The sequence below is a fragment of the Natrix helvetica genome, assembly GCF_964273705.1.
Source record: "Natrix helvetica genome assembly, chromosome: 1".
Lineage (NCBI taxonomy): Eukaryota > Metazoa > Chordata > Lepidosauria > Squamata > Natricidae > Natrix > Natrix helvetica.
This window is the reverse complement of record NC_138548.1, coordinates 364,290,824-364,312,906: the sequence shown is the minus strand read 5'-3', so window position 1 is coordinate 364,312,906 and position 22,083 is coordinate 364,290,824. Positions and strand designations below refer to the sequence as shown.

General features: G+C 48.4%; 2 protein-coding genes across 1 annotated transcript; one reads left to right on the top strand and one right to left on the bottom strand.

Annotated features, from left to right (window-relative positions):
* Positions 1-22,083, top strand: part of LOC309384804 (uncharacterized protein) — a gene marked incomplete at its 3' end in the record, with an annotated part of 351,454 nt that overhangs the window by 216,084 nt on the left and 113,287 nt on the right.
* Positions 7,996-18,900, bottom strand: LOC309384793 (uncharacterized protein). Its single transcript, XM_081938577.1, has 6 exons — positions 18,812-18,900; positions 17,872-18,466; positions 17,529-17,643; positions 17,356-17,423; positions 15,551-15,680; positions 7,996-10,821 (listed from the first exon to the last, which is right to left on the bottom strand). Exons 2-6 carry the CDS (start codon positions 18,274-18,276, stop codon positions 9,092-9,094), a joined length of 2,448 nt encoding a protein of 815 aa, XP_081794703.1. The 5' UTR covers positions 18,277-18,466; positions 18,812-18,900; the 3' UTR covers positions 7,996-9,091.

Sequence of the window (22,083 nt, the reverse complement as noted above, 5' to 3'; positions counted from 1 at the left end):
CAATGCTCTCTACATGGGGCTTCCCTTGAGATGCACTCGGAGACTGCAGTTGGTCCAGAATGCGGCCGCGCAGGTGATTATTGGGAGTACTAGGTACTCCCATATAACACCTCTTCTGCGCGAGCTGCACTGGCTTCCTGTGGTCTATCGAGTGCGTTTCAAGGTCTTGATTACAATCTTTAAAGCGCTCCATGGCTCAGGACCTAGTTACCTGCGGGATCGTATTCTGCCCCATACATCCCTACGACCCATCCGCTCGCACAGAGAGGGACTTCTCCAGGTGCCGTCCACCAGACAGTGCCATGGGGCGGCGCCTAGGAGCAGAGCCTTCTCTGTGGCGGGCCCAGCCCTGTGGAATGACCTCCCCCCTGATATCAGGATTACCTCCGATCTCCGCTCCTTCCGTGTAAAGCTCAAGACCCACCTCTTCCAATTAGCTGGCCTGGCTCAACCATAGTTTTATCCTATTGCTCCTGACGGGATTTTTAAATTTTGTAATTTAATTGAGGGTGTTTTAAATAGCCATTTTAATTGTATTTTTATATATATTTTACGAGTGTTACGTCCTCCAGGTATATGTATGTGTATGTGTTTATTTGTATTTGTATATGTATTTTATATGCATATTGTATGCATTTTATTGTACGCCGCCCCGAGTCCGTTTGGAGGGGGTGCGGCTAACAAATTAAATTTCAATTTCAATTTCAACTCTGGTGGCAAGGAGTTCCACCGGTTAATTCTCCTTCCTGTCAGGAAGTTTCTCCTGAGTTCCAGGTTGCTTCTCTTCTTGGTTCCTTTCCACCTGTTGCTTCTCGTCTTCTGGGGCTTTGGGGATGATTTGGGCCCCTCTCTTCTCTGGGGGAGCCCCCCAAATTCTCTTCTGGGAGAGCCGAGCAGGATTTCTCTGCCGTTTCTGAGGCGTCTGGGGATCCAGAGTGTCAGTCTCCGCCTCTCGCAACTACCGCCGCCATTCAGGCTCCCGAGGCGATAATCATAGTTTCTTGTTCCCTTCAAGCCCAGCCAGGTGCCGTTTTGCCATTGGTTGTTGCCCAGCAGCCTCCATGTTAGATATTTACATAAACTGCTGTAGTCTCCACTCAGATCCGCTGCTAGGGCGGGAACAAGGGGATATTCTGATTGGACGGGAGGTCTGCCAGCTCCCCATAAAAGGGGAGCTGCACGACCTCGTATTCAGCTGGATCACTACTACCTAACTAATAAAGAGCTGTTTGTCACTATTGTCTGGAGTCTGTCCTCTCGTTGCCCGAATCTAACACTGGCGACGAGGGTGGGATCAAGAGGCAGATAGGACGAAGATCTACTAGCAAGAATCCACGGATTCGATCCAGCCCCGGATTTCGGCGGAAATTCCGGCAGCCATCTCAGCGCGGCAAATTCAAACGAAAGGCAAGATGGCGATGCACGCTCCACCAACCCCGTACAACCCAGTAGCCGAACATTGGGAATCCTACATGTTGAGATTCGAATGCTTCCTCGAGGCAAACGATCTCATGGGAGTACCGGACTCCCGGAAAAAGAGCTACTGCGGTCGAGAGGTCTTCGAGACGGCCAGGGATCTATCGGAGCCAACGCCCATCCAGGCGGTAACATGGATGGCGCTACAGCAAACGCTACAAACGCATTTCACGCCAAAACCTTCCCGCCACGTTCGCCACCATGAATTCAACATGAGGAACCAGAAAGCGGACGAATCCATCAACCAATACGTTGCAGCACTCCAAAAAGCAGCAACGCATTGCGAGTTCAGGGATCTGGATGAGCACATCCTAGCACGCCTCATATGCGGGTACGGGACATTGCTTTGCAGAAACGGTTGTTGGCCAAACCCAACTTAAACCTGCAAATCGCACTGGATGAGGCGAGAGCTTCGGAATCAGCAGACAGATCTACAGAAACACTGCAACGCGGGTCAAGCGCACCCCACTCCAGAACCAGACAGACCCGTGTGCATCACGAGGCCACCGATCAGGAGACCGAGGACAGCGAGTGCAAAGACAGCCATCGCATGCGCAGTAGCCGCACGAAACCGACGCGAAAATTCGAATCCCGTTTGCCGCCCTGCGCAAGCTGCGGAGGGAGTCATCCCCGGTCTACCTGCCGTTTTAGAGACGTTGTTTGCCAGCGTTGCGAAAAGGTTGGACACATTGCAAAGGTGTGTCGGAGCGAAGTCCCTGCTACAACATGGCAACCCCCATCCTATCGCCGACAGAAGCCCAACCCAGGGGCTTGGCGGAAAAACAAAGGGCGCCCAGAGAAAGAACCAAAGGAGTCAGCCGAGAGAGAATATTCCCAGAGAGCTGAAAAAGAGTATCCCCAGGGAGCCGAGAGAGACTATTCCCAGAGAGAACCACTAAGAACCTATCTCACCACGATAGGACAGGTCCGCACAAAGCGGCCTAAAAAGCTGAAACACACTGTCCTCCTGGAGGACTCCCCATGCAAGCTTGAAGTAGACACGGGATCGTCGCTGACGATCATCTCGTGGTCAGCAATGAAGAAGGCGATTCCCAGCCTAAAGAAGCGCCAACTACGGACACCAGACATCCTGCTTCGCGATTACCAGGGGAACAGGGTCCCCATCGTGGGTCAAGGCACGTTCTGAGTCCAGTTCAAAAACATCACGGCCCAACTGCCCGTAACCGTAGCCAGCGCACCACTGCAGAGCCTCCTGGGACTGGATTGGTTCGAAGCCCTGGGGCTGGAAGTCACCGGCATCAACGCCATGGGGAATAGCAGCGCCGAAGGAATTTTTAAGGAGTTCGAGGATGTGTTCAGCCCCGGCCTTGGTAAGTATATGGGAACACCAATTTCCTTCAATTTGGATCCAAACGTGGCGCCTATCAGACTCAAACCCAGGAGAGTGCCTTTTGCGCTCCGCCCCCAAATTGATAAGGAAATTGATAAGCTGGTAGAGCAAGGAATCCTCGAACCAGTGGACCACGCTCGCTGGGAAACCCCAATCGTGACCCCGGTTAAGCCAGATGGGTCAGTCCGCATCTGCGCGGACTATAAATGCACAATTAATGTCGCTCTCCAACAGAGCACTTATCCTGTGCCCGTAGTACAGCACCTATTGCACTCATTGGGGCCAGGAATTTTTTTTGCAAAACTAGACATGGCACAAGCGTATCAGCAGCTGCCAGTAGATAGCGCCATGGCGGAGGCCCAAACCATAGTGATGCACAGGGGTGCTTTTAAATGCAAGCGCTTACAATTCGGCGTAAGCATTGCTCCGGGATTGTTCCAAAGCGTCATGGAACGGCTTTTGCAGGGCATACCAGGAGTCGTCCCTTATTTCGACGACATCTTAGTATCGGCTGCAAATGAGGAGCAACTATTAAAGCGTGTTAGGATTGTTTTGGCCAGAATTCGAGAAAAGGGTCTCCGCCTGAAAAAGGAGATATGCCAAATTAACGTGCCCAGCGTAGAATTCATGGGTTACAGGATCGATGGACTGGGAATACACCCTACATCGAAAAAAATTAAGGCAATTCAGGACGCCCCCACACCACGAAATCAGACCGAGTTGCAGGCCTTCCTCGGACTTCTTAACTTCTACAGCGTCTTTCTTAGGCAGAAAGCCACCGTCGCTGAATCCTTGCACCGACTTCTAGCAAAAAACGCCAAATGGACCTGGGGACGTCCCGAGGCGACCGCCTTTGCCGCAGTCAAGCGCCTGCTGACGGCCGACTCTCTGCTAATCCAGTACAGCCAAACCCTACCGTTGGTGTTAACTTGCGATGCCTCACCTTTCGGCGTCGGCGCAGTACTCAGCCACAGAATGCCAAACGGGAACAAAGCCCCCATCGCATTCTACTCAAGGACATTGTCTTCAGCGGAGCGCAACTACAGCCAACTGGACAGGGAGGCGGTAGCCGCTGTGGCGGGAGTCAAGCGTTTTCACGAATATCTCTACGGCCGCGATTTCGAACTTATAATGGACCACAAACCATTGCTGGGTCTACTGGTGGGAAACCGCCCCACACCGGTCTCCCTCTCCCCGCGCATGACCAGGTGGACTGTTTTCCTGGCTGCGTACTCCTATAAACTGGTACACCGACCGGGTTCTACGTTGGGGCACGCAGACGCGCTCAGCCGCTGCCCGTTACCAGAACTCTAGGCCGACCCCACTCCAGAAATACCGGTCCTTTTGATTGACTGTTTGGACACAGGACCGGTATCTTCTATGGACGTTGCTAGGTTTTCTGCTAAGGACAACGTAATCAGACAAGTGCAAACTTGGGTATGGAGGAGGTGGCCCAAAGGGATTGTGGGACCCGAATTCAAACTGTTTTGGTCTAAGCGGGATGAACTGTCGGTTTTAAAAGGTTGTTTATTGTGGGGGGATCGAGTTGTTGTACCGCACAAATTGCGGAAGAATGTATTAGAAGCTTTACATGTAGGGCATCCAGGGATCGTAAGGATGAAAGCATTAGCAAGAAGCTACGTTTGGTGGCCTAACATGGACAAGGAAATTGAGGAATGGATGGCCACGTGCAATCCGTGCCAAGAATCCAGACCAGCCCCCCCTGAAGCGCCCGCTACGGAGTGGGAGAAATCACAGGCACCCTGGTCGCGAATACACATAGACTTCGCAGGACCAGTTCAGGGACAGACGTTTTTAATAGTTGTGGACGCATACTCCAAATGGTTAGAAGTAGTCCTGATGACCTCGATCACGGCAGAGGCAGTTATCAAGGTACTACGGCGACTTTTCGCCACGCCTGGCCTGCCCGATCTCCTAGTCTCCGACAACGGGCCCCAGTTCACGGCCATGCAATTCGAATCCTATTTAGCAAGTCAGGGAATTCGGCATGCCCTCGTCGCGCCATTCCATCCGGCATCCAATGGTCAGGCGGAAAGAATGGTGCGCGCAGCAAAAGAGGCCCTCGCTAGGATGGGTCCGGGGCATTGGCAAACACGGGTTGACCATTATCTACTAATTCAACATATTACCCCTAGCGCCACGATGGGAAGGAGCCCCGCTGAACTCCTCATGGGTCGCTGTCTAAGGTCTCACCTAGACCGGCTACACCCAAATTACTCTGCCACATCACCCCCAGACTCCACAAGCAAAATTAGGAATTTTAGCATAGGGGATTCAGTATACGCCCACAACTATGCAGGGGGAACGCTGTGGATTCCGGCAAAGGGAATAGGTATCACCAGACCTCGTTCCTACTTGTTAGAACTGGAAGACGGTAGGAACTGGAAAAGACACATCGACCAACTCCGTGGTTGCCTGGCTCACTCCAACCTACGATCATCGAACGAAGAACTTATACCATCAGAAAGATTACCGACACAACAACCTGACACGGCCATCGCAGACGACTACGGCACAGCGGAACCAAGGGTGGAACCAGAGGCCAACGTATGAACGGAGCAGTTCCCAAGCGAAGGGAATCAACAATCCCCAACCAGGATGGAGGAACAAGAAGGACACTCTGATCCTGCATCTGTTCAGGCACAACCAGAATTACGCAGGTCCACCCGCAAGGCAGAAACCCGCATACTTACAGGACTTTGTAACTAATCGAAACACTCCATCTAAGAGGGGAGGGGTGTTAGATATTTACATAAACTGCTGTAGTCTCCACTCAGGTCCGCCACTAGGGCGGGAACAAGGGAATGTTCTGATTGGACGGGAGGTCTGCCAGCTCCCCATAAAAGGGGAGCTGCACGACCCCGTATTCAGCTGGATCACTACTACCTTCTAATAAAGAGCTGTTTGTCACAATCGTCTGGAGTCTGTCCTCTCGTTGCCCGAATCTAACAATTTAGATCCCAAAAGGTTATCTTGTATGTATCCGAATTTACAACCTAAATGTTGGAGATGTGATTGTGCTGATGCTACGTATTACCATATATGGTGGACTTGCAAAAAAGTCAAAGCATTTTGGATAGAAATATGGTGGGTTATTCAAAATATACTTAAAAAAAGGATAAAGTTCACGCCCCAGTTGTTTTTGTTAGGTATAATTACAGACTGTACAGTTATAGAGACTAATTTGATTTTGAACTTAACGACGGCAGCAAGATTGTTGGTGGCGCGGTACTGAAAGTGGGAAGAATTGCCTACTATTCAAGAATGGACGCTAAAAGTGGTAAATCTAGCAGAGATGGCCAAAATTACAGCATATTTGAAGGACCATTCGGATGAGAAATATGTTGGAATGGAGAAGATGGATTGACTATATTCAAAATAAATATCGGACTAGGAAATTTCAATTAGCTTATGAGTGAAGGCACATGGAATGTTACAATTTACCTAAAGTTAGCTTAACAAAAGGGGAATTAAGGCACAAGAGGAGGTAGGATGTCAAAATCAGTTAGCTTATGTTAGCGTATGATTGTTAAATGTTTATACCCTGTATTTTGCTCTGGGAGGTTGGGGGGAGGGAGGGTCGGAGGGTGGGAAGGGGAAGGGGTAATATTTGTAAAATATTAGATCCCCCAATTCTCTCAGTACCCCCTCCCCTCAAGATCCCGATAGAGCAAGGGAGGATTAAGAGGGGTTCTTGGTCTTGCCCCCAAATTCAGGGGCTCTCCCAGAAGGGACGGAAGCCCCCCTCTTGCCTGACCTTCAAAGCCTCAAATTTGAGATTCAGAAAAGAAAAAGTGGAAGTTTCTGAAGAAGCCAAAATCCTTTTGCTCAAATGAATCTTTTTCCTTCTGGGGATTCAGGGCTGAAAATGCCTCATTTCCCCTCTTTCGCTTTCGCTTTCGCAATGTGGATTCTCCCCTCTGCAGCGTCATCGGTCTCCGGGCAGATCCTCCCTTGACTTCACCCCATGGAGGAGATAGTTCCGAGCAGAGAGAGAAGCGGAGAAAGGCGGGAGAGGGGATCGTTTCAGTCTTGGGGGTCTGCATTCGAGGGAACTGTTTCATGCCAGCTCCCGAGGGGAGAGTGGACTTCCTTTTGCACCACCACCACCCCGCCCCATGATTCTCATCAAGTCTCCCTTTTTCTGTGCGCCTGGAGGGGCGGACTAGATGCCCTTTTAGTTCCCACAGTGCTCAGAGAGCGGCCAGGCGGGAGACTCTAGAAGGGCGAAGTGGATCCAGAGCTCGAGGGGTCCTTCTGGGCTCCCCCCCACGCTCAGTATGGAAGGAGGGAGCCCCCAGCAGCTGCACCGGACGACAAGGGGGGAGGGACAGTCCCACAGCCAGCCAGGACTTGGGGGTCCCACACTCACCCCAATCCGAAGGGAAGCCAGGAAAACCCTCAGCTGACAGTCCAGGCAGGAAGAGGCGGAGAGGATCTGCAGGGATCCCTCCTGATCCAGCCGGATCCTTTCCCCAGCCCCCCTCCCACTTCACGGGGGAATCTCCGTGGGGATCTCCTGGCTTCACAAGAGAAAACACCCGTCTCCCTTGCTCGGAACGTCTGGACGAAGCGGCTCCTTCCGGTTCTCCGCCCCTCCACCCCGAATGCGAAGGAATCTCCCTTTCTTTCTTTCTGTGGGTCGGGATCCCCCTTTTCCTTGCAAAGCAGCCCCGGATGGCAATGCCGGAATCAAGTTTGGCCGCTTCTCCTCCACTTCCCGCTCCTTTCCTCCGAGAACTTCCCCGTCTTTGCCACAATGCCCAACAATCTCCACTTTCAGCAGAGAAAAGATGGAAAAGAACATTTTGGAAGAAATTTTGCCAGTGTAAAAGTGCAGATATAAAGTGGAATCGTGTTGAGATTTGCCTATTTTGGCTGTGCAACAGGAAGCGGCCCTAAAACAGAAGGCTCCTTTTTACGATGTTTCATTGAAGATTATAAGGGCATAAAATAGAAAAGAGAAGAAGAAAGAAAGAAAGAAAGAAAGAAAGAAAGAAAGAAAGAAAGAAAGAAAGAAAGAAAGAAAGAAAGAAAGAAAGAAAGAAAGAAAGAAAGAAAGGAGGAAGGAGAAGTGAGAGATAAATGGCAAAAGGCAAAAAGAGAGATGAAAAAACTTTTTCCCCAGCACAATAAAATACAAAGTGAAATTGGAGCCTTGGTTTTTATTTCTTCTATAAGTACGTAAACATTAACCATTTCTATAACAATTTAACTTAATCCGTAAATCCCAAAAGTCCAGATTTCACTTTTTTTTATGCCTCAAGCACAAAGTCCAGAAGTGGCTTCCAGGTAGAAAAACAGCTGGATATCTACTCTTTCCTCTGGTCAAAAGGTTTATTTCGCCATCTCTGCCAACTCTTTCATTCCTTCACTTCGTCCATCCTGAGGATGGAGGTTTCTTTCCATTTTTGCACATAAAGGGTAATTCTTAAACTTAAAACCCACCTATTCCAGCTAGCCGGCTTGGCCTAATTCCACCTATCCCACCTCAGTCCTATTTCTAAATTTTTAAGATTGGTTTTAAGGTCTGTTTTTTAATTTTTATAAATTGTACAGGGGTTGTTTAATTGGATTTTTACCTATGTGTATGACTGTTTGTATGTTTTTAATTTTTTCCTGTACACCGCCCCGAGTCTCTCCGGGGAGAGGGGGCGGTCTAGAAATTTAATAAATTAAATTAATTAAATTAAATTAATTCTGGCTGCAGTCAGCATGGGCAGTAATAAAGTAATAAATTTATACTTCAAGTTCCTTGTCCAGTAATCCTGAAAGGAAAACTTCTGGTTTTCAAAAAGACAGTAATAAATCTAGGAAGGGAAGGATTACTGGACAAACAAATTGATGTGTTTATACAATCAAGGATTATATCAGCTTTTTTGGCTGCTGCCCCCCCCCCCCACGTGACTTATGTTTAAGTGATTGTTTATTAGGACTCCCAAGGTCCCTCTCACAATTACTATTTTTGAGCCAGGTTTCATGCAATCCCTGCCCAGGTGTAAAATGTTACTCTTCTCCACATTAAGTTTCATTGTGTTGGATTCAACCTTCTCTCATTTGGATCAGAAAGGCACAATACGCATACACATACAAATCTACAGAGACATGGTGGGTCAGTGGATAGAATGCAGTACTTCAGGCTAATTGCCCACAGCCAGGAGTTCGACTGTGGAGTGGTATATAAGCATTGTAGGTATATAAGCATTGTGGAGTGGTATATAGGTCTAAGTAGAATTGCTTTTGCTATAGTTTCTCCCGAGCGTGAATCCTTTTATGAGAAGATAGATGACCATTCTGAGCAAAGATCTTTCCACATTCTGTGCATTTAAATGGCTTCTCTCCCAAGTGGATCTTTTTGTGTTTTTGAAGTCCACTATTCAGAGCAAAGGCCTTTCCACATTCCATGCATTTAAATGGTTTCTCTCCTGTGTGGGTCATCTTATGGGAACTAAGTGTACTGCTATGAGTAAAGCTCTTTCCACATTCCATGCATTTATACGGCTTCTCCCCTGTGTGGATCATCTTATGGGAACTAAGTGTACGGCTATAAGCAAAGGTCTTTCCACACTCCATGCATTTATACGGCTTCTCCCCTGTGTGGATCATCTTATGGGAACTAAGTGTACTGCTATGAGTAAAGCTCTTTCCACATTCCATGCATTTAAATGGTTTCTCTCCTGTGTGGATCATCTTATGGGAAATAAGATTACGGCTATGAGCAAAGGTCTTTCCACACTCCATGCATTTATACGGCTTCTCCCCTGTGTGGATCATCTTATGGGAAGTAAGAGTACTGCTATGAGCAAAGGTCTTTCCACATTCCATGCATTTAAATGGTTTCTCTCCTGTGTGGATCATCTTATGGGAAATAAGACTACATTTGTCAACCAATTGTTTCCCACACTCCATGCATTTAAATGGCTTTTCCCCTGTGTGGACCCTTTTGTGGCATCTAAGTCCACTGCTCTGAGCAAAGGTCTTTCCACACTCCATGCATTTAAATGGTTTTTCTCCTGTGTGGAGATTTTTGTGGCTTCTAAGTCCACTGCTCTGAGTAAACGTCTTTCCGCACTCCATGCATTTATATCGCTTCTCCCCTGTATGGAGCTTTTTGTGGATAGTAAGTCTACTGCTCAGAGCAAAGGTCTTTCCACATTCCATGCATTTAAATGGTTTCTCTCCTGTGTGGGTCATCTTATGGGAAATAAGATTACGGTTTTGAGTAAAGCTCTTTCCACACTCCATGCATTTATACGGCTTCTCCCCTGTGTGGATCATCTTATGGGAAACAAGAGTACCTCTTTGAGCAAAGGTCTTTCCACATTCAATGCATTTATAAGGTCTCTCTCCTGTGTGCAGCTTTATGTGTCTTCTAAGTGCACTGCTATGAGTAAATCTGTTTCCACATTCCATGCATTTATACGGCTTCTCCCCTGTGTGGATCCTCTTATGGGAAACAAGAGTACCTCTTTGAGCAAAGGTCTTTCCACACTCCATGCATTCAAACGGCTTTTCTCCTGTGTGGATCCTTTGGTGGATAGTAAGATGCCCGTTTTTGCTAAAACATTTTCCACATTCCAAACATTTATAAGGCTTCTCTTTTGTATCAATCGCTTTTTGAAATGTAAGGAACTTATTTCCAAGAGAAAGAATGAATGTCCCATTGTAATCTTGTCCCTTCTGTCTTCTTATAGCATCATCTCCTTTGTTTTGGGTTAAATAGTGTTCATTTACTTCAGCTTTGATTAGCTTCACACTTTTCCCAACATATTTATTGCTTATTTTCTCTTGTTGGGCAAGAAAATGTTGCATTGTAACATCAGTGGAACATGAGCTTTCCTGATTCCAATTCTTTGACTGGTTTCTCTCATGGCTTTCGAATTCCATTCGAATTCCAAACTTCTCCATTCCATCTTTAGCACTGATCACTTGGAACAGTTCACAGGAATCTTGATTCTCCTGCCCGTTATTACCTTCAAAGCAAAAGAGAAATGAAAATGATAACAAGGTTAGAGGAAAAGATCAAAACGTAGAAAGTCAAGTGAATTTCCTTCTGAATTTCTCAGAAATTCCATTAGGTTGCATGTTTTCATTCTTACAGGGGTGTGATATAGATATGATGATTTCTATATTCATGAGTCATGAAAGCCTTGAAAACATCTCTTTCTTTACAATTATCTATATATATGCAAATCTCACTCAGTCAGTTTTGAGTTAAGGAATAGAATAGAATAACAGAGTTGGAAGGGACCTTGGAGGCCTTCTAGTCCAACCCTCTGCTTAGACAGGAAACCTTAGACCACTTCAGACAAATGGTTATCTGACATCAGAAAAACTTCCAGTGTTGGAAGCAAGCTGTTCCACTGATTAATTGTTCTAACTGTCAGAAAATTTCTCCTCAGTTCTAAGTTGCTTCTCTCCTTGATTAATTTCCACCCATTGCTTCTTGTCCTCCCCTCAGGTGCCTTGGAGAATAGCTTGACTCCCTCTTCTTTGTGGCAACCCCTGAGATATTGGAACACTGCTATCATGTCTCCCCTAGTCCTTCTTTCTCTTAAGCTAGACATACCCAGTTCCTGCAACCGTTCTTCATGTTTTAGCCTCCAGTCCCCTAATCATCTTTGTTGCTCTTCTCTGCACTCTTTCTAGAGTCTCCACATCTTTTCTATATCGTGGCGACCAGAACTGAATGCCGTATTCCAAGTGTGGCCTTACCAAGGCCTTATAAAGTGGTATTAACACTTCACGTGATCTTGATTCTATCCCTGTTGATGCAGCCTAGGACTGTGTTGGCTTTTTTGGCAGCTGCTGCCCATGGCTGGCTCATATTTAAATGGTTGTCCACTAGGACTCCAAGATCCCTTTCACAGTTACTACTACTGAGCAAGGTACCACCTATTCTGTACCTGTGCATTCCGTTTTTGTTGCCTAAATGTAGAACCTTACTCTTTTCACCATTGAATTCCATAATAATAAGGGGAAACACCCAAGGAGGAATTAGGAGAAAACTTAAGATTTATTGGGGTGGGATATTTTCAACAGAGACCTGTGAGAACTGAAACAATTTTGAAAGAAGCTCCTTCTTCCCCGGTGTACCTTGGAGCAGCTGCTTCACGGTGTCCGTCTGGTGGGCAGGAACCCCCCCCCCCCCCGCTCGGCCCATTCCTCGATCCCAGCAATGAAACTTTGAAGCGAAATCCCTTGCTGAAACCTCCCATTGGCTTGTAAACGCTCTTCGTGCTGAGACTGGAAAGGTTGGGAGGTTTCAAGAATGGCTATTTCGCTGCCCCAAAGTCTCATCGGCTTGCATGGGATCTTTGGCCGGATCTGGTACAGGCGTCAGTTAGCAGGGAACGGAGGCCTAAAGTACTTTACCGTGAGATCACACGAGACCAGTAATGCAAGATCTCAGGCTGCTAATCTCGCAGGATCTCGCACTGCAGTATTTTAGGCCTTTGTTTGTTTAAGAACTGAAGGCTGCACAAGATCCAGGGCAAAGGTCTCTGAAAACGAAGAGGCCCTCCCTCTCTTTGCAAAGCATTTTGCCCTGGATCTCACGCAGGCCTTGGTTAGCAGAGAACAGAGGCCTTAAGCACTGCAGTGTGAGATCACGCAATTTCACTAAGTGCTCGATTTCCCACTACTGAGCTCACGTATCACTCACTAATTAAGGCCTCTTTTTCTGCAAATGCACCGGAGTAGGAAAAGGAATCAACAGCTCACCACATTGTCCTAGGCTACCATATTTTTCGGACCATAAGATGCACCTAGGTTTAGAGTAGGAAAACAAGGGGGAAAAAGTGTTTTTGGCCTGGGTTTCTCCCTATACAGTCCGATACGGCATAAGAGGTAGTGAAAATCTGGCGTACAGGATAGGATCAGTAAAAAGACAGAAAGAAAGAAGGAAGGGAGGGAGGGAGGAAGGAAGGAAAGAAAAACAGCACAGCTGTTTAGGGCTAGAAGGCTACTCAGAGGTCATCTAGTCCAACCCCCTGCTGCAGCAGGAAACCTTACATTGTCTTGATTATTTTGGTGCCTCTAATGGAGAGGAAAATTGCCAGAAAGGAGAAGGAGTTTACTAGGACAAGGCTGCCATGCAGAGGAAGGCAGAGACAGTCCTTGACTTCAATTGAGCCCAAAATTTTGGTTGCTAAGCAAGAGCATTGTTAAGTGGCTTCACCAAATTTTATCCAATCCATGACATCTCCTGGTGAGTGACATCAAGTTGGCCACGCCAACCCAGCCACATGACCGCTGAGCCACGACCACAAAATAGGCCACACCCACAAAATAGGTAGCAAAAAGTTTTGAAACCCACCCCTGCTCCGCATGTCCCGTTTTTGTCATTCCAAGTGTCCAAAAGCACTCTGCATGCCACGTTTTTGGCCTCCCAAACCCTCTACACACCCCATTTTCAGCCTCCCCGAGGCCGGGGAGGACAAAAACCCAATACACAGAGGCCACCGGAGGTCAAAGGTGGGCCCATTTTTAGCCTGCAGGGTTCTTCTGGACACCAGGGAGGCCAAAAATGGGATGCGCAGAGGGTTTGGGAGGCCAAAACAGGCCCGTATTCGCTCTATAAGACACACTGTCAGCCTCTGCTTTGCTGCTCGCTTTCGGCTGCCATTGAAACGGGGAGGGGGGGAGATAACATGGTATTTGGGAGGGGAAGCTTAAGCACAGGAGTGAATGAAGAAGGGAATGGTTTTCTCACCATCTACTGCGCATGCTGCAGATAGTGGAATTGCCGCCAAGGTCAACCGTCCGGCATACCAACCTGATGATGGGTTTTGAAGCTGCAGCCCACATGATACCTGTGGGGTGTGGGGATTGGACTGGGGGTTGGGATCACTAGGGGGAGGGAGCTGGGTCACATATTGATGTCTATGATGACGCGCGCTTTTGCCTTAGATCTTGCTTTGGTTAGCTGCTTTCTACTCATAACCAGTAAAAGTACTCTTAATTCTGAAAAATGGAGTTGAGTGGTTTCTTTCTTGGTTACTGATGGAGGCTGCCCTGACACACACAGACATTTTCACCCATTTTTTGGGGGGTGGGTATCTTATAGTTTGAAAAATATGGTAAGTTGCTTCCAGTTCCGGCTGCCGACCACGACGGGCAGGCTCTGCTTGCCCCCCGCTTTCCCGGTGGGCCCCTAACTCCTTGGGGGGCACAGGACGCCCCGTAGAGGCTCCTGCCGAAGGGGCGGCATCGCGGGGGATCCTCCGAGTCGGCAGCGGCCGGGGGGGGGCGCATCGCCCCAGGCATTGGGGAGCATGATGGGGAGAGGCTCCGGCGTCTTCGCAGCGAGGCAGCTGGAAGAATGAGCGATCAGAAGGACGCGGCTGCGGTGCGGTGAGGCGGAAACTTCTCTCCATTCCTTTTGCTTGCTTGAAAGAAATTGCCAGCTACCTAAAACTTCCTTTCGACTTGGTTTTGAGAAGCGCGGCTGGAGGGAGGGGGATTTCCCCCCCCCCTCGGACAGGCGGCTGTTAACTATTTTTGCTCTCAGCCCTAGGGGGAGGAGGCAGGGAGAGAGCCAACTAATGACGCCACACTCATAGTAAAGGCGAATTTCGGATTTAACCTTATAATGGAATGATGATCTGGAAACTTTGGAAACTTTGAAACTTTTGTTATGCCTCCTAAGCCCGAAGCTGGCAGGGCAAGATGGCACACTTCCGGTGTCTTTATAAACAGTGAAAATTGACTCCACCTATAAAACTTCAGGCTTCCGGTCTTTGTCTCCGTGCTACACAGATAAATCTCTTGTTGATTGTGACTTTTTGGACTCCCTGGACTGAAAAACTTTACTCTATTGCCAGTGTGACTAGGAAAACCTTCTTCTGCCTGGACCTTTAGTCTCCTGAACTCTCTTGGCGGTTCTACCCCTCTGACTGATCATTCTCTGCATTGATTGAACTCTTTATTGCATATATAATGTCACGCAAAAAACCACCTCCTGGGAAGCCTGGCTTTGCTGCCTCTGCCCTGACATCTACAACATCCAGTCCCAGTACACAATCAACGATAACATCTCTGATGCAGCCTAAAACCACTGAGACTGAATTCCAACAAATGTTTCAACAAATTCTACAGGGACAAGAGGAGATAAAAAGACAATTAAAAGAGATGAAAGAAGAAATTAAAGAGAACCAGGACCAGATCAGTAAAAACTCACTTCAACATTCACAATTTCGAGACTGGGTCTCAAGTACTTGGGAGAGGGCTAGTCATAACTTGGAATAGTCGCTAAGTGTACTGTCGTAACTCAGGGATTACCTGTACCCTAGGATGCTCTGAGTGACATTGCTTGAGGGCTTTGTTCTTGAATTGAATTGGGAGAATGCTCTTCCATGGGCTGAGTGTAAAAGTTCTGTTCTCACATAGTTTTGGAGGTTTCACAGGACAAATGACAAGACATTCCTCTCACGTGACCTCCAGAGGACACATAAAATCACACCTCATTCTTTTCAGCCTCCACACATAACTTCAAATAGAAATGGAAAAATACAGATAAATAATGGCAGAAAAAGTATCTAAGCAAAGGGACATTGACTCTTTCTTTCCTTGGCGCACGAGAAGGCCAGATCCTTTCCTTCTCCCTCCCAGGAGACGATATCTGATCAGTGGTTTTTAAATAAAAAACTAACTATAATCTGTCTTCTTGAACTCTCTGATTGGGGACTAGAAAACTCTTACCCAGAGAGACCAAGTTCCTATGGTTTTCAAGCATGACTTCTGAATGCAGCGCTTTCTGGTCAGGATCCATCTGAGACCACTCCTCCTCAGAAAAAGGCACAGCCACCTCCTCGAAAGACACCAGACTCTCCTGAACACAGAAAAAAGAACAGGAGGATTTGCAAGACCTGTTCATCTTCATCAATGATTTAGACAAGAGGATAGAAGCGCAACTCATCAAATTTGCAGACAAGACCAAATTGACAGGAATACCAACTCTCCAGAAGAAAAGCTCCAGATATAGAAGGATCGAGAGATTGGGACCAATTTAACGAAATGAAATCAACAGTGAGAAATGTAAGGCTCTGCATTTAGGAAAGAAAAAACCAAATGCACTGGCATAGAATAGGTGATACCAGGCTCAACAATAGTAAGTGCAACAGAGATTTTGGAATCCTAGTGGACAATCACTTAAACATGAGTCAGCAGTAGGCTACTGAGAGAGAGAATCAAGATCACATGAAGTGTTAGTACCACTTTATAATGCCTTAATAAGACCACACTTGGAATATTGCATCCAGTTTTGGTTGCCAGATGTAAAAATGATCTTGATTCTCTAAAAAGAGTGCAGAGAAGAGCAACCAAAGTGATTAGTGGACTAGAGGCTAAAACATATAAAGAACAGTTGCTGGAATTGGGAATGTCTGGTTTCATGAAAAGAAGGACCAGGGGATGACATGATATCAGTGCTCCAAGAAGCAATGGATGGAAACTATTCAAGGAGAGAACCAACCTACAAGTAAAGAGGAATTTCCGGACATTGAGAACAATTAATCAGTGGAATAACTTGCCTCCAGAACTTGTGGGTGCCCCTACACTGGAGATGTTTATGAAAAAATTGGACAGCCATTTATCTGAAATGTTATAGGGCTTCCTGTCTGAGCAGAGGGTTGGACTAGAAGACCTCCAGGATCCCTATCAACTCTGTTATTCTGTTCCGTTCTTCCCTAAATTCCCAAAGCAAAGATATGCACTAAGTTAAACGGCTGTGCATCACACAAGTCCTAATTTTAGGTGAGAAAATGGGCAAATCTGAAAATTGTTTTCACTGAAGAAATATTTGGGGAAGTTTTATCAAGTTGATTGATTCTGCAAAACCTTCAATGCCTTTCAGCAAAGTAATCCCAGTTCTGGATCAATTGATCTATCGCTCTGTCTGTCATTGATTGATCTAGTAGTCTGAGCCATTGGCCGAAAGGAAGAAAACAAAGGGAAAATTCCCTGGGGAAGTCATTTCTCAGCCTTTGCAAAGCAGGAATGTTTGATCTCCTAATCGAGATACAAATCAGAGGATAGGAGACTATTTTTTAGCCCAACGTACTGTGATTACATGCTGAGCACAGCCACTCCCTTTGGATTTTAATAGTCTGCTTTATTTGTTAATACAATTTGCTTATTTTTGAACTACAGGTTATAAATGAGGCTTTTTAAAAATGGAAATGTGGCAATGTGAGTAATTATTTATTTTTCATTAGCCCTGCACGATTCTGAGTCAATGAATGGCAAACAAAATGGGCCTCTAGCAGTTCCTGCCACTGTGATACGTTTATTCCTATTTCTTGAAGCATTTTTAAAAAATTGATTCAGAGGAAGCTATGCTGGCTGACAGCAACTTGAACCTGCCTTTCTGCTTTCCAATTTGTGGAAGAACACAAAAAGAATCCAGGCCAAACAAGAGGGGAAAACAGAAGGAAGAGAGCTCTCTGCACACCCACTTCACTTTCGTGATGGAAGAATACAAATGTAATATATTCTCCATTTCTTACTTGATTTGGAGGTTCAACCGCTGTTTGATCTCCGTCATAAAAACTAGAAAGCTTCATTCTTTGTTTCTCTGTAAGGAATAAATAATTTCAAAATGCATATTTAACAAAGTAGGAGGAGGAATTCTATAGAAGAGAATAGAGAGTGAAGGTAAGACAGATGGATCTTTCATTACCTCCTGAGGTGTCCTGACTTTGATCTTCCCAAGGGATCCCCCTGAAAAATAGCTCCTGGGGGGGATTTGATGGGTTGTTCTCTCCCTCAGGATCTCTGATCTCCACAGTGCAGCCCTTCAAATAGGAGGAAGGAAAAAAGCAGCAGAATTAATGTACCTCACACAACACAAAGTGGATTCTTATATTCAGAACGCAACCTCAAAGCCCCCAACATCCATAAGTGAGGTTCAATGAGAAAAGAATGGAATAATGTCCAACAAGAATTGGTGAATTGCCACATATTATGAATGTCAAAGAAGTTTGGGAAGGAGAATTCAAACACATTCTTTATTCCCTTCTGACCTTCTGCTCCTTCTGCTCCTCCGCCTGGCTCAGGAGGAAGCCTTCCGCCAGGGCCACCGCCTGGGAGCTGGTCTCTGCTCCACACTCCCGCACCCAGCTCTCCATCTCTGGGGGCAGGATAGCCAGGAGCTGCTCCAGAACCACAAGGTCCAGCATCTGGGCTTTGGTGTGTTTTTCTGGTCTCAGCCATCGCCTGCAAAAGTCATGTAGTCGGTTGCAAAGTCCTCGGGGACCTTCAGCCTCCTGGTATTGGATGAAATTCTGCGGCTGAACTTCGGAAGGGCGGATGGTTTCCTCCTCCAGGATCTTCTGCCCAGTCCTTGTCCAGAGCTTCCCCCCCTTCCCAGGCTGAGCAGCTGAAGGGCCTTTTCCGCTTCCCTCCTTGGCCAAAGGTTGTGTCTCCATCCTTTCTCTGTCCTGCAGAGCAACTCCAGGTGGGTCCAAGGACTCTGGTGGGTCTCCAGGTGCCTTTTCCTTCACAGGGGAATTTCTGGTGCCCCAGGACGGATCTCTGCAAGTTATTCCGCTCTTTGTTTTCCTCCCCAAGAGAAAAGTTTGCCTTGCAAAGACCACAAATGGCTTCCAGTTTCTGCATCTGAGATGGGAAGAAAAAGAAAAGCCAAGAATTAGAAAGTGGAAATTCAGCCACTGAAGAACCTTCACCCAACCTGCCTCAAGAGGCTCATCACAGCGAAGGGCCGGGAAGGAGGCAGCTGGAGAGGCCGCCCCGCTTCTCTCCCCCTCCGGAGACAGAATGGGGCCCTCGGGAGCCCGGTGCGAATCCTGCCCCCTCCTCGCCCGCCTTCTCTCCTCTCCTGCTGGGCCTCCCTAAAGCCGACCTTCCCCTCCTCCCACTCGGGCTCTTCCCGCTTCTCCTGCTTTCCCCTGCAGGGAGAGGACGGCTGGGGAGAGTGGGACTCGGGAAGGGCCCGCAACTCACCCGGGGCACGACTGGATGTCCTCCCGCCAGCCTCCCCCGCAGCCTCCCCGCCTCCTGCGGAGCCCCAGCGGTTAAGGAGAGCGAGTGCGGCGTCCTAGAGAGGGAAAGCTCAATGATGTCACTTCCTTCTCAGCCTCCTCTGGAAAGTCAGCCGTGACGTTCGCCCTCCAGTGGGCCAATGGGGAAGCGCCTGGAGTTCCCTCTCTTGGCAGAAGGCGCCCCCTGGTGGATTTGACGCAAAGTGCCAGGATAGGCCCACTTCATTGGGTCTGCATAAGACACTGTTTCTCAACCTTGGCGCCTTTAAGTCCTGCGGACCTCAACTCCCAGAATTCTCTGCTGGCTGGTTGAGGATTCTGGGAGTTGGAGTCCGGAGGACCTAAAGTCGCCAAGGTTGAGAAACACCGGAATAAGAGAAAAGAAGTCTCCGTGGCTGCCGCTGAGATATCGGAAGATGCCATCATGTCTCCCCTCCTCCTTCTTTTCATCCCTCATCCAGTTCCAGCAACCGTTTTTTTTATGTTTTAGCTCCACCTTTGTTGCTCTTCTCTGCACTCTTCTCTAGCTCCTCAAGACTTTATTTATTCATTAATTGTACAAAACATAAAAGAAAAAAGAGGAAATAGGAAATTAAGGGAAGGAGAAAGAGGAGAAAAGAAAGTCTGAGGTAGAAGAGAAAAGGGGGGGGGGGGAAAGCATTCCAGCCTGAGAATTCAATCTAATGGAGAAAATTTAATTCAATCTAATGGAGAAAATCAAAGTCGTTTTTGGTCTGTTTCTTTTGAACACTTTAAATGTGAAGATATCCAATTTAACGGCTGGAGAAGGAAAGCGGAGGACGGTTTCAAACATTCCGTTGTGGCCGAGTGAGGGCGGGGTCCCGCCTGACGGGATCTGAGCTCTGATTGGTTGCTGCGGGTGGAAAGGGGGCGTTTCCCTTTCCCCCCGCCTTTTCCTTCTGGGCGCCGTTTGAGATTTACCTCAGGATGTTCCTCAATGTCTTCTCTGCTGCGAATGTCAAATACATTTTATATTGATATAAAACTAGAAGTTTGTGTCCGTGTCTCACTCTTCATTTGGACAATTTCGTTGTATTTATTTTGTACAATGACAATAAAGGCTATGCTATACACCGGCTGCATGTTTCCTCCACATTAGACCTCTTCAGTTTCACCTTCCAGTCGTGGGTTTCTATTTTATCCCCTGATAGTATCGGCAGGAAAAACAGGTCCAGTTCCAAGAAGGGAATAAAATGGAGGCTGCTTAAGAAAGGAGGTTTATTGACAGGCAGAACCAAGAACGGCCTGCAGTTAGAAGAGAACAGAGCTGGAAGGGACCTTGGAGGTCATCTAGTCCAGCCCCCTGCTCAGGCATAGGAGAAGCTATATAACATCTCAGACAAATGGATGTCCAGTCTCTTCTTTAAACCCTCCAGTGTTGGAGCATTTACAACCTCTGGTGGCAAGGAGTTCCACCGGTTAATTCTCCTCCCTGAAGCAGCGGCTGCCTCGGATCCCCCTCCGAGAGACGCCGTGGTTTCCCTCCCATGATCTCCGGCCGCCTTTCCCCTCCGGCCAGCCTTTCTCTCGGGGAGGCCGAGGGTCGGGTCTCCGCCTCTCGCAACCGCCGCCGCCATTCGGGCTCCCGAGGCGATCGTCGTAGCTTCTTCCTCCCTCCAAGCCGATCCAGGAGCCCCTTTGCTGCCCTGCGGCTGTTACTCGGGAGCCCGGAGATGGGGGAGGCGGGGATTCCTTCACATTTGGGGTCGAGGGGAGGGGAATCGGAAGGGGCCGGTTCGTCCAGACGTTCCGAGCAAGGGAGACGCGTGTTTGAAAGGTGGAAATCGCTTTTTTTCTCCCATGAGAGAAGGCCTGATCCAGCTGAGTGGTTTCTGGGGCTTCCCTTTGGATTGGGGGTGTCTGTTTCTGACCCCCAACTTGTCTTCGCTACCTCTCTCCCCGCCTTATCATCCAGCGCAGCAGCTCTTCCTACGGCACATTTAATGAACGTGTGTGTGTGTTTCGGGCAGATTCTTCCAAGCCCGAGAGGAGGAATTGGGGGGGGGGGGTTCTCGGACCTTTGAGCTGGGAGGGGCCAGAACGAGGTCAAGCACCAATGGGAATTCTCCCTGCTGGAGCGTCATCCGTCTCCAGGCAGAGTCCTTTGTGACTTCACCTGGAGGGGGCGGGAGAGTTCGGCGCAGAGCGAAACTGAAAGTGAAGGGGGGGGGAACCCCTTCAGTCTTGAGAAGCTGCAGCTGAAGGGTGGGGGGAGGTTCAGGGTAGGCCCAGAAGGGACCCTCCATTTTCTTTGATCTCTTCACGATTCTCAGCTAGACTTTCCTCTGTGTGCATGGAGCGGTGGACTAGATGTCTGTTTAGGTTCCCAAACTGTCCGTGTTAAGTTGGCACAAAAGGCGGCTAGAGACGTGAGGAGAATAAACTGGTCTTTATTGAACACAACTGTCTTAACAATATATACAGGAGAGAATCAATCCAAGGATCGTCTGACAGCTATTTATACGAAGCTGTCAGACGACCCAGCCAATCCCCAAGCCAGAGTTTCCCCGCTCTCAGCCAGGTCGCGTCTTAGCCAATCAGACGCGACCTGGCTGTTGCTAGTGCAGATGCCGGCTGTCAGGGGAAACTCCCTGACGTTATCTGCCCGGACACAACACTCCTTCCCCCCCAGTGACTGCGCATGTGCAAGCGACGCACAAACGTAGTCACGTAAATAGTCTGGGCGGCGCCGGACCCGCCCAGAACGCCTCAGTTCGACAGGAGGCGTCGGAGAGGAAGGTGGTGTCCGTTGAAGCTCCTCCCGCAAGGGAGTGGAGATCCGGGCGCCATCTTGGAGGCCCACCCCTGACGGAGGAAAACCAGGCCCAGGTAGGCAGGGCCGAGGGGGCGCGGCCGAAGGCGGGCTTGAGCTGGGCACTTGTTGGTAGGCCTGGCCTGACTCGGGGAAGGCCATTTGGAACCCAGGAGGTTGACGCCTAACGGGTGACACCCCCACAATAGTGGACGGCCGGGAGGCGGCGTCCAATGACGGGGAAACCCCGGGCAGCTGGACCGGCCGGACGATATCTGGTGGAAGGGCACCAGGGAACAGAACGTTGGAGGGCTCAGGCGCAGCGACGTTGATGGTCGACCTTGCGGGGGTGTTGTCGCTGGTGCTGGGCAGGCGGCGCCTCAGTTGATCCAGGTGCCGCCGCCATTCGGTCCCATCATGTAGCTGGACCCTGTAAGAACAGGGGCCGGTTATGGCGGTGA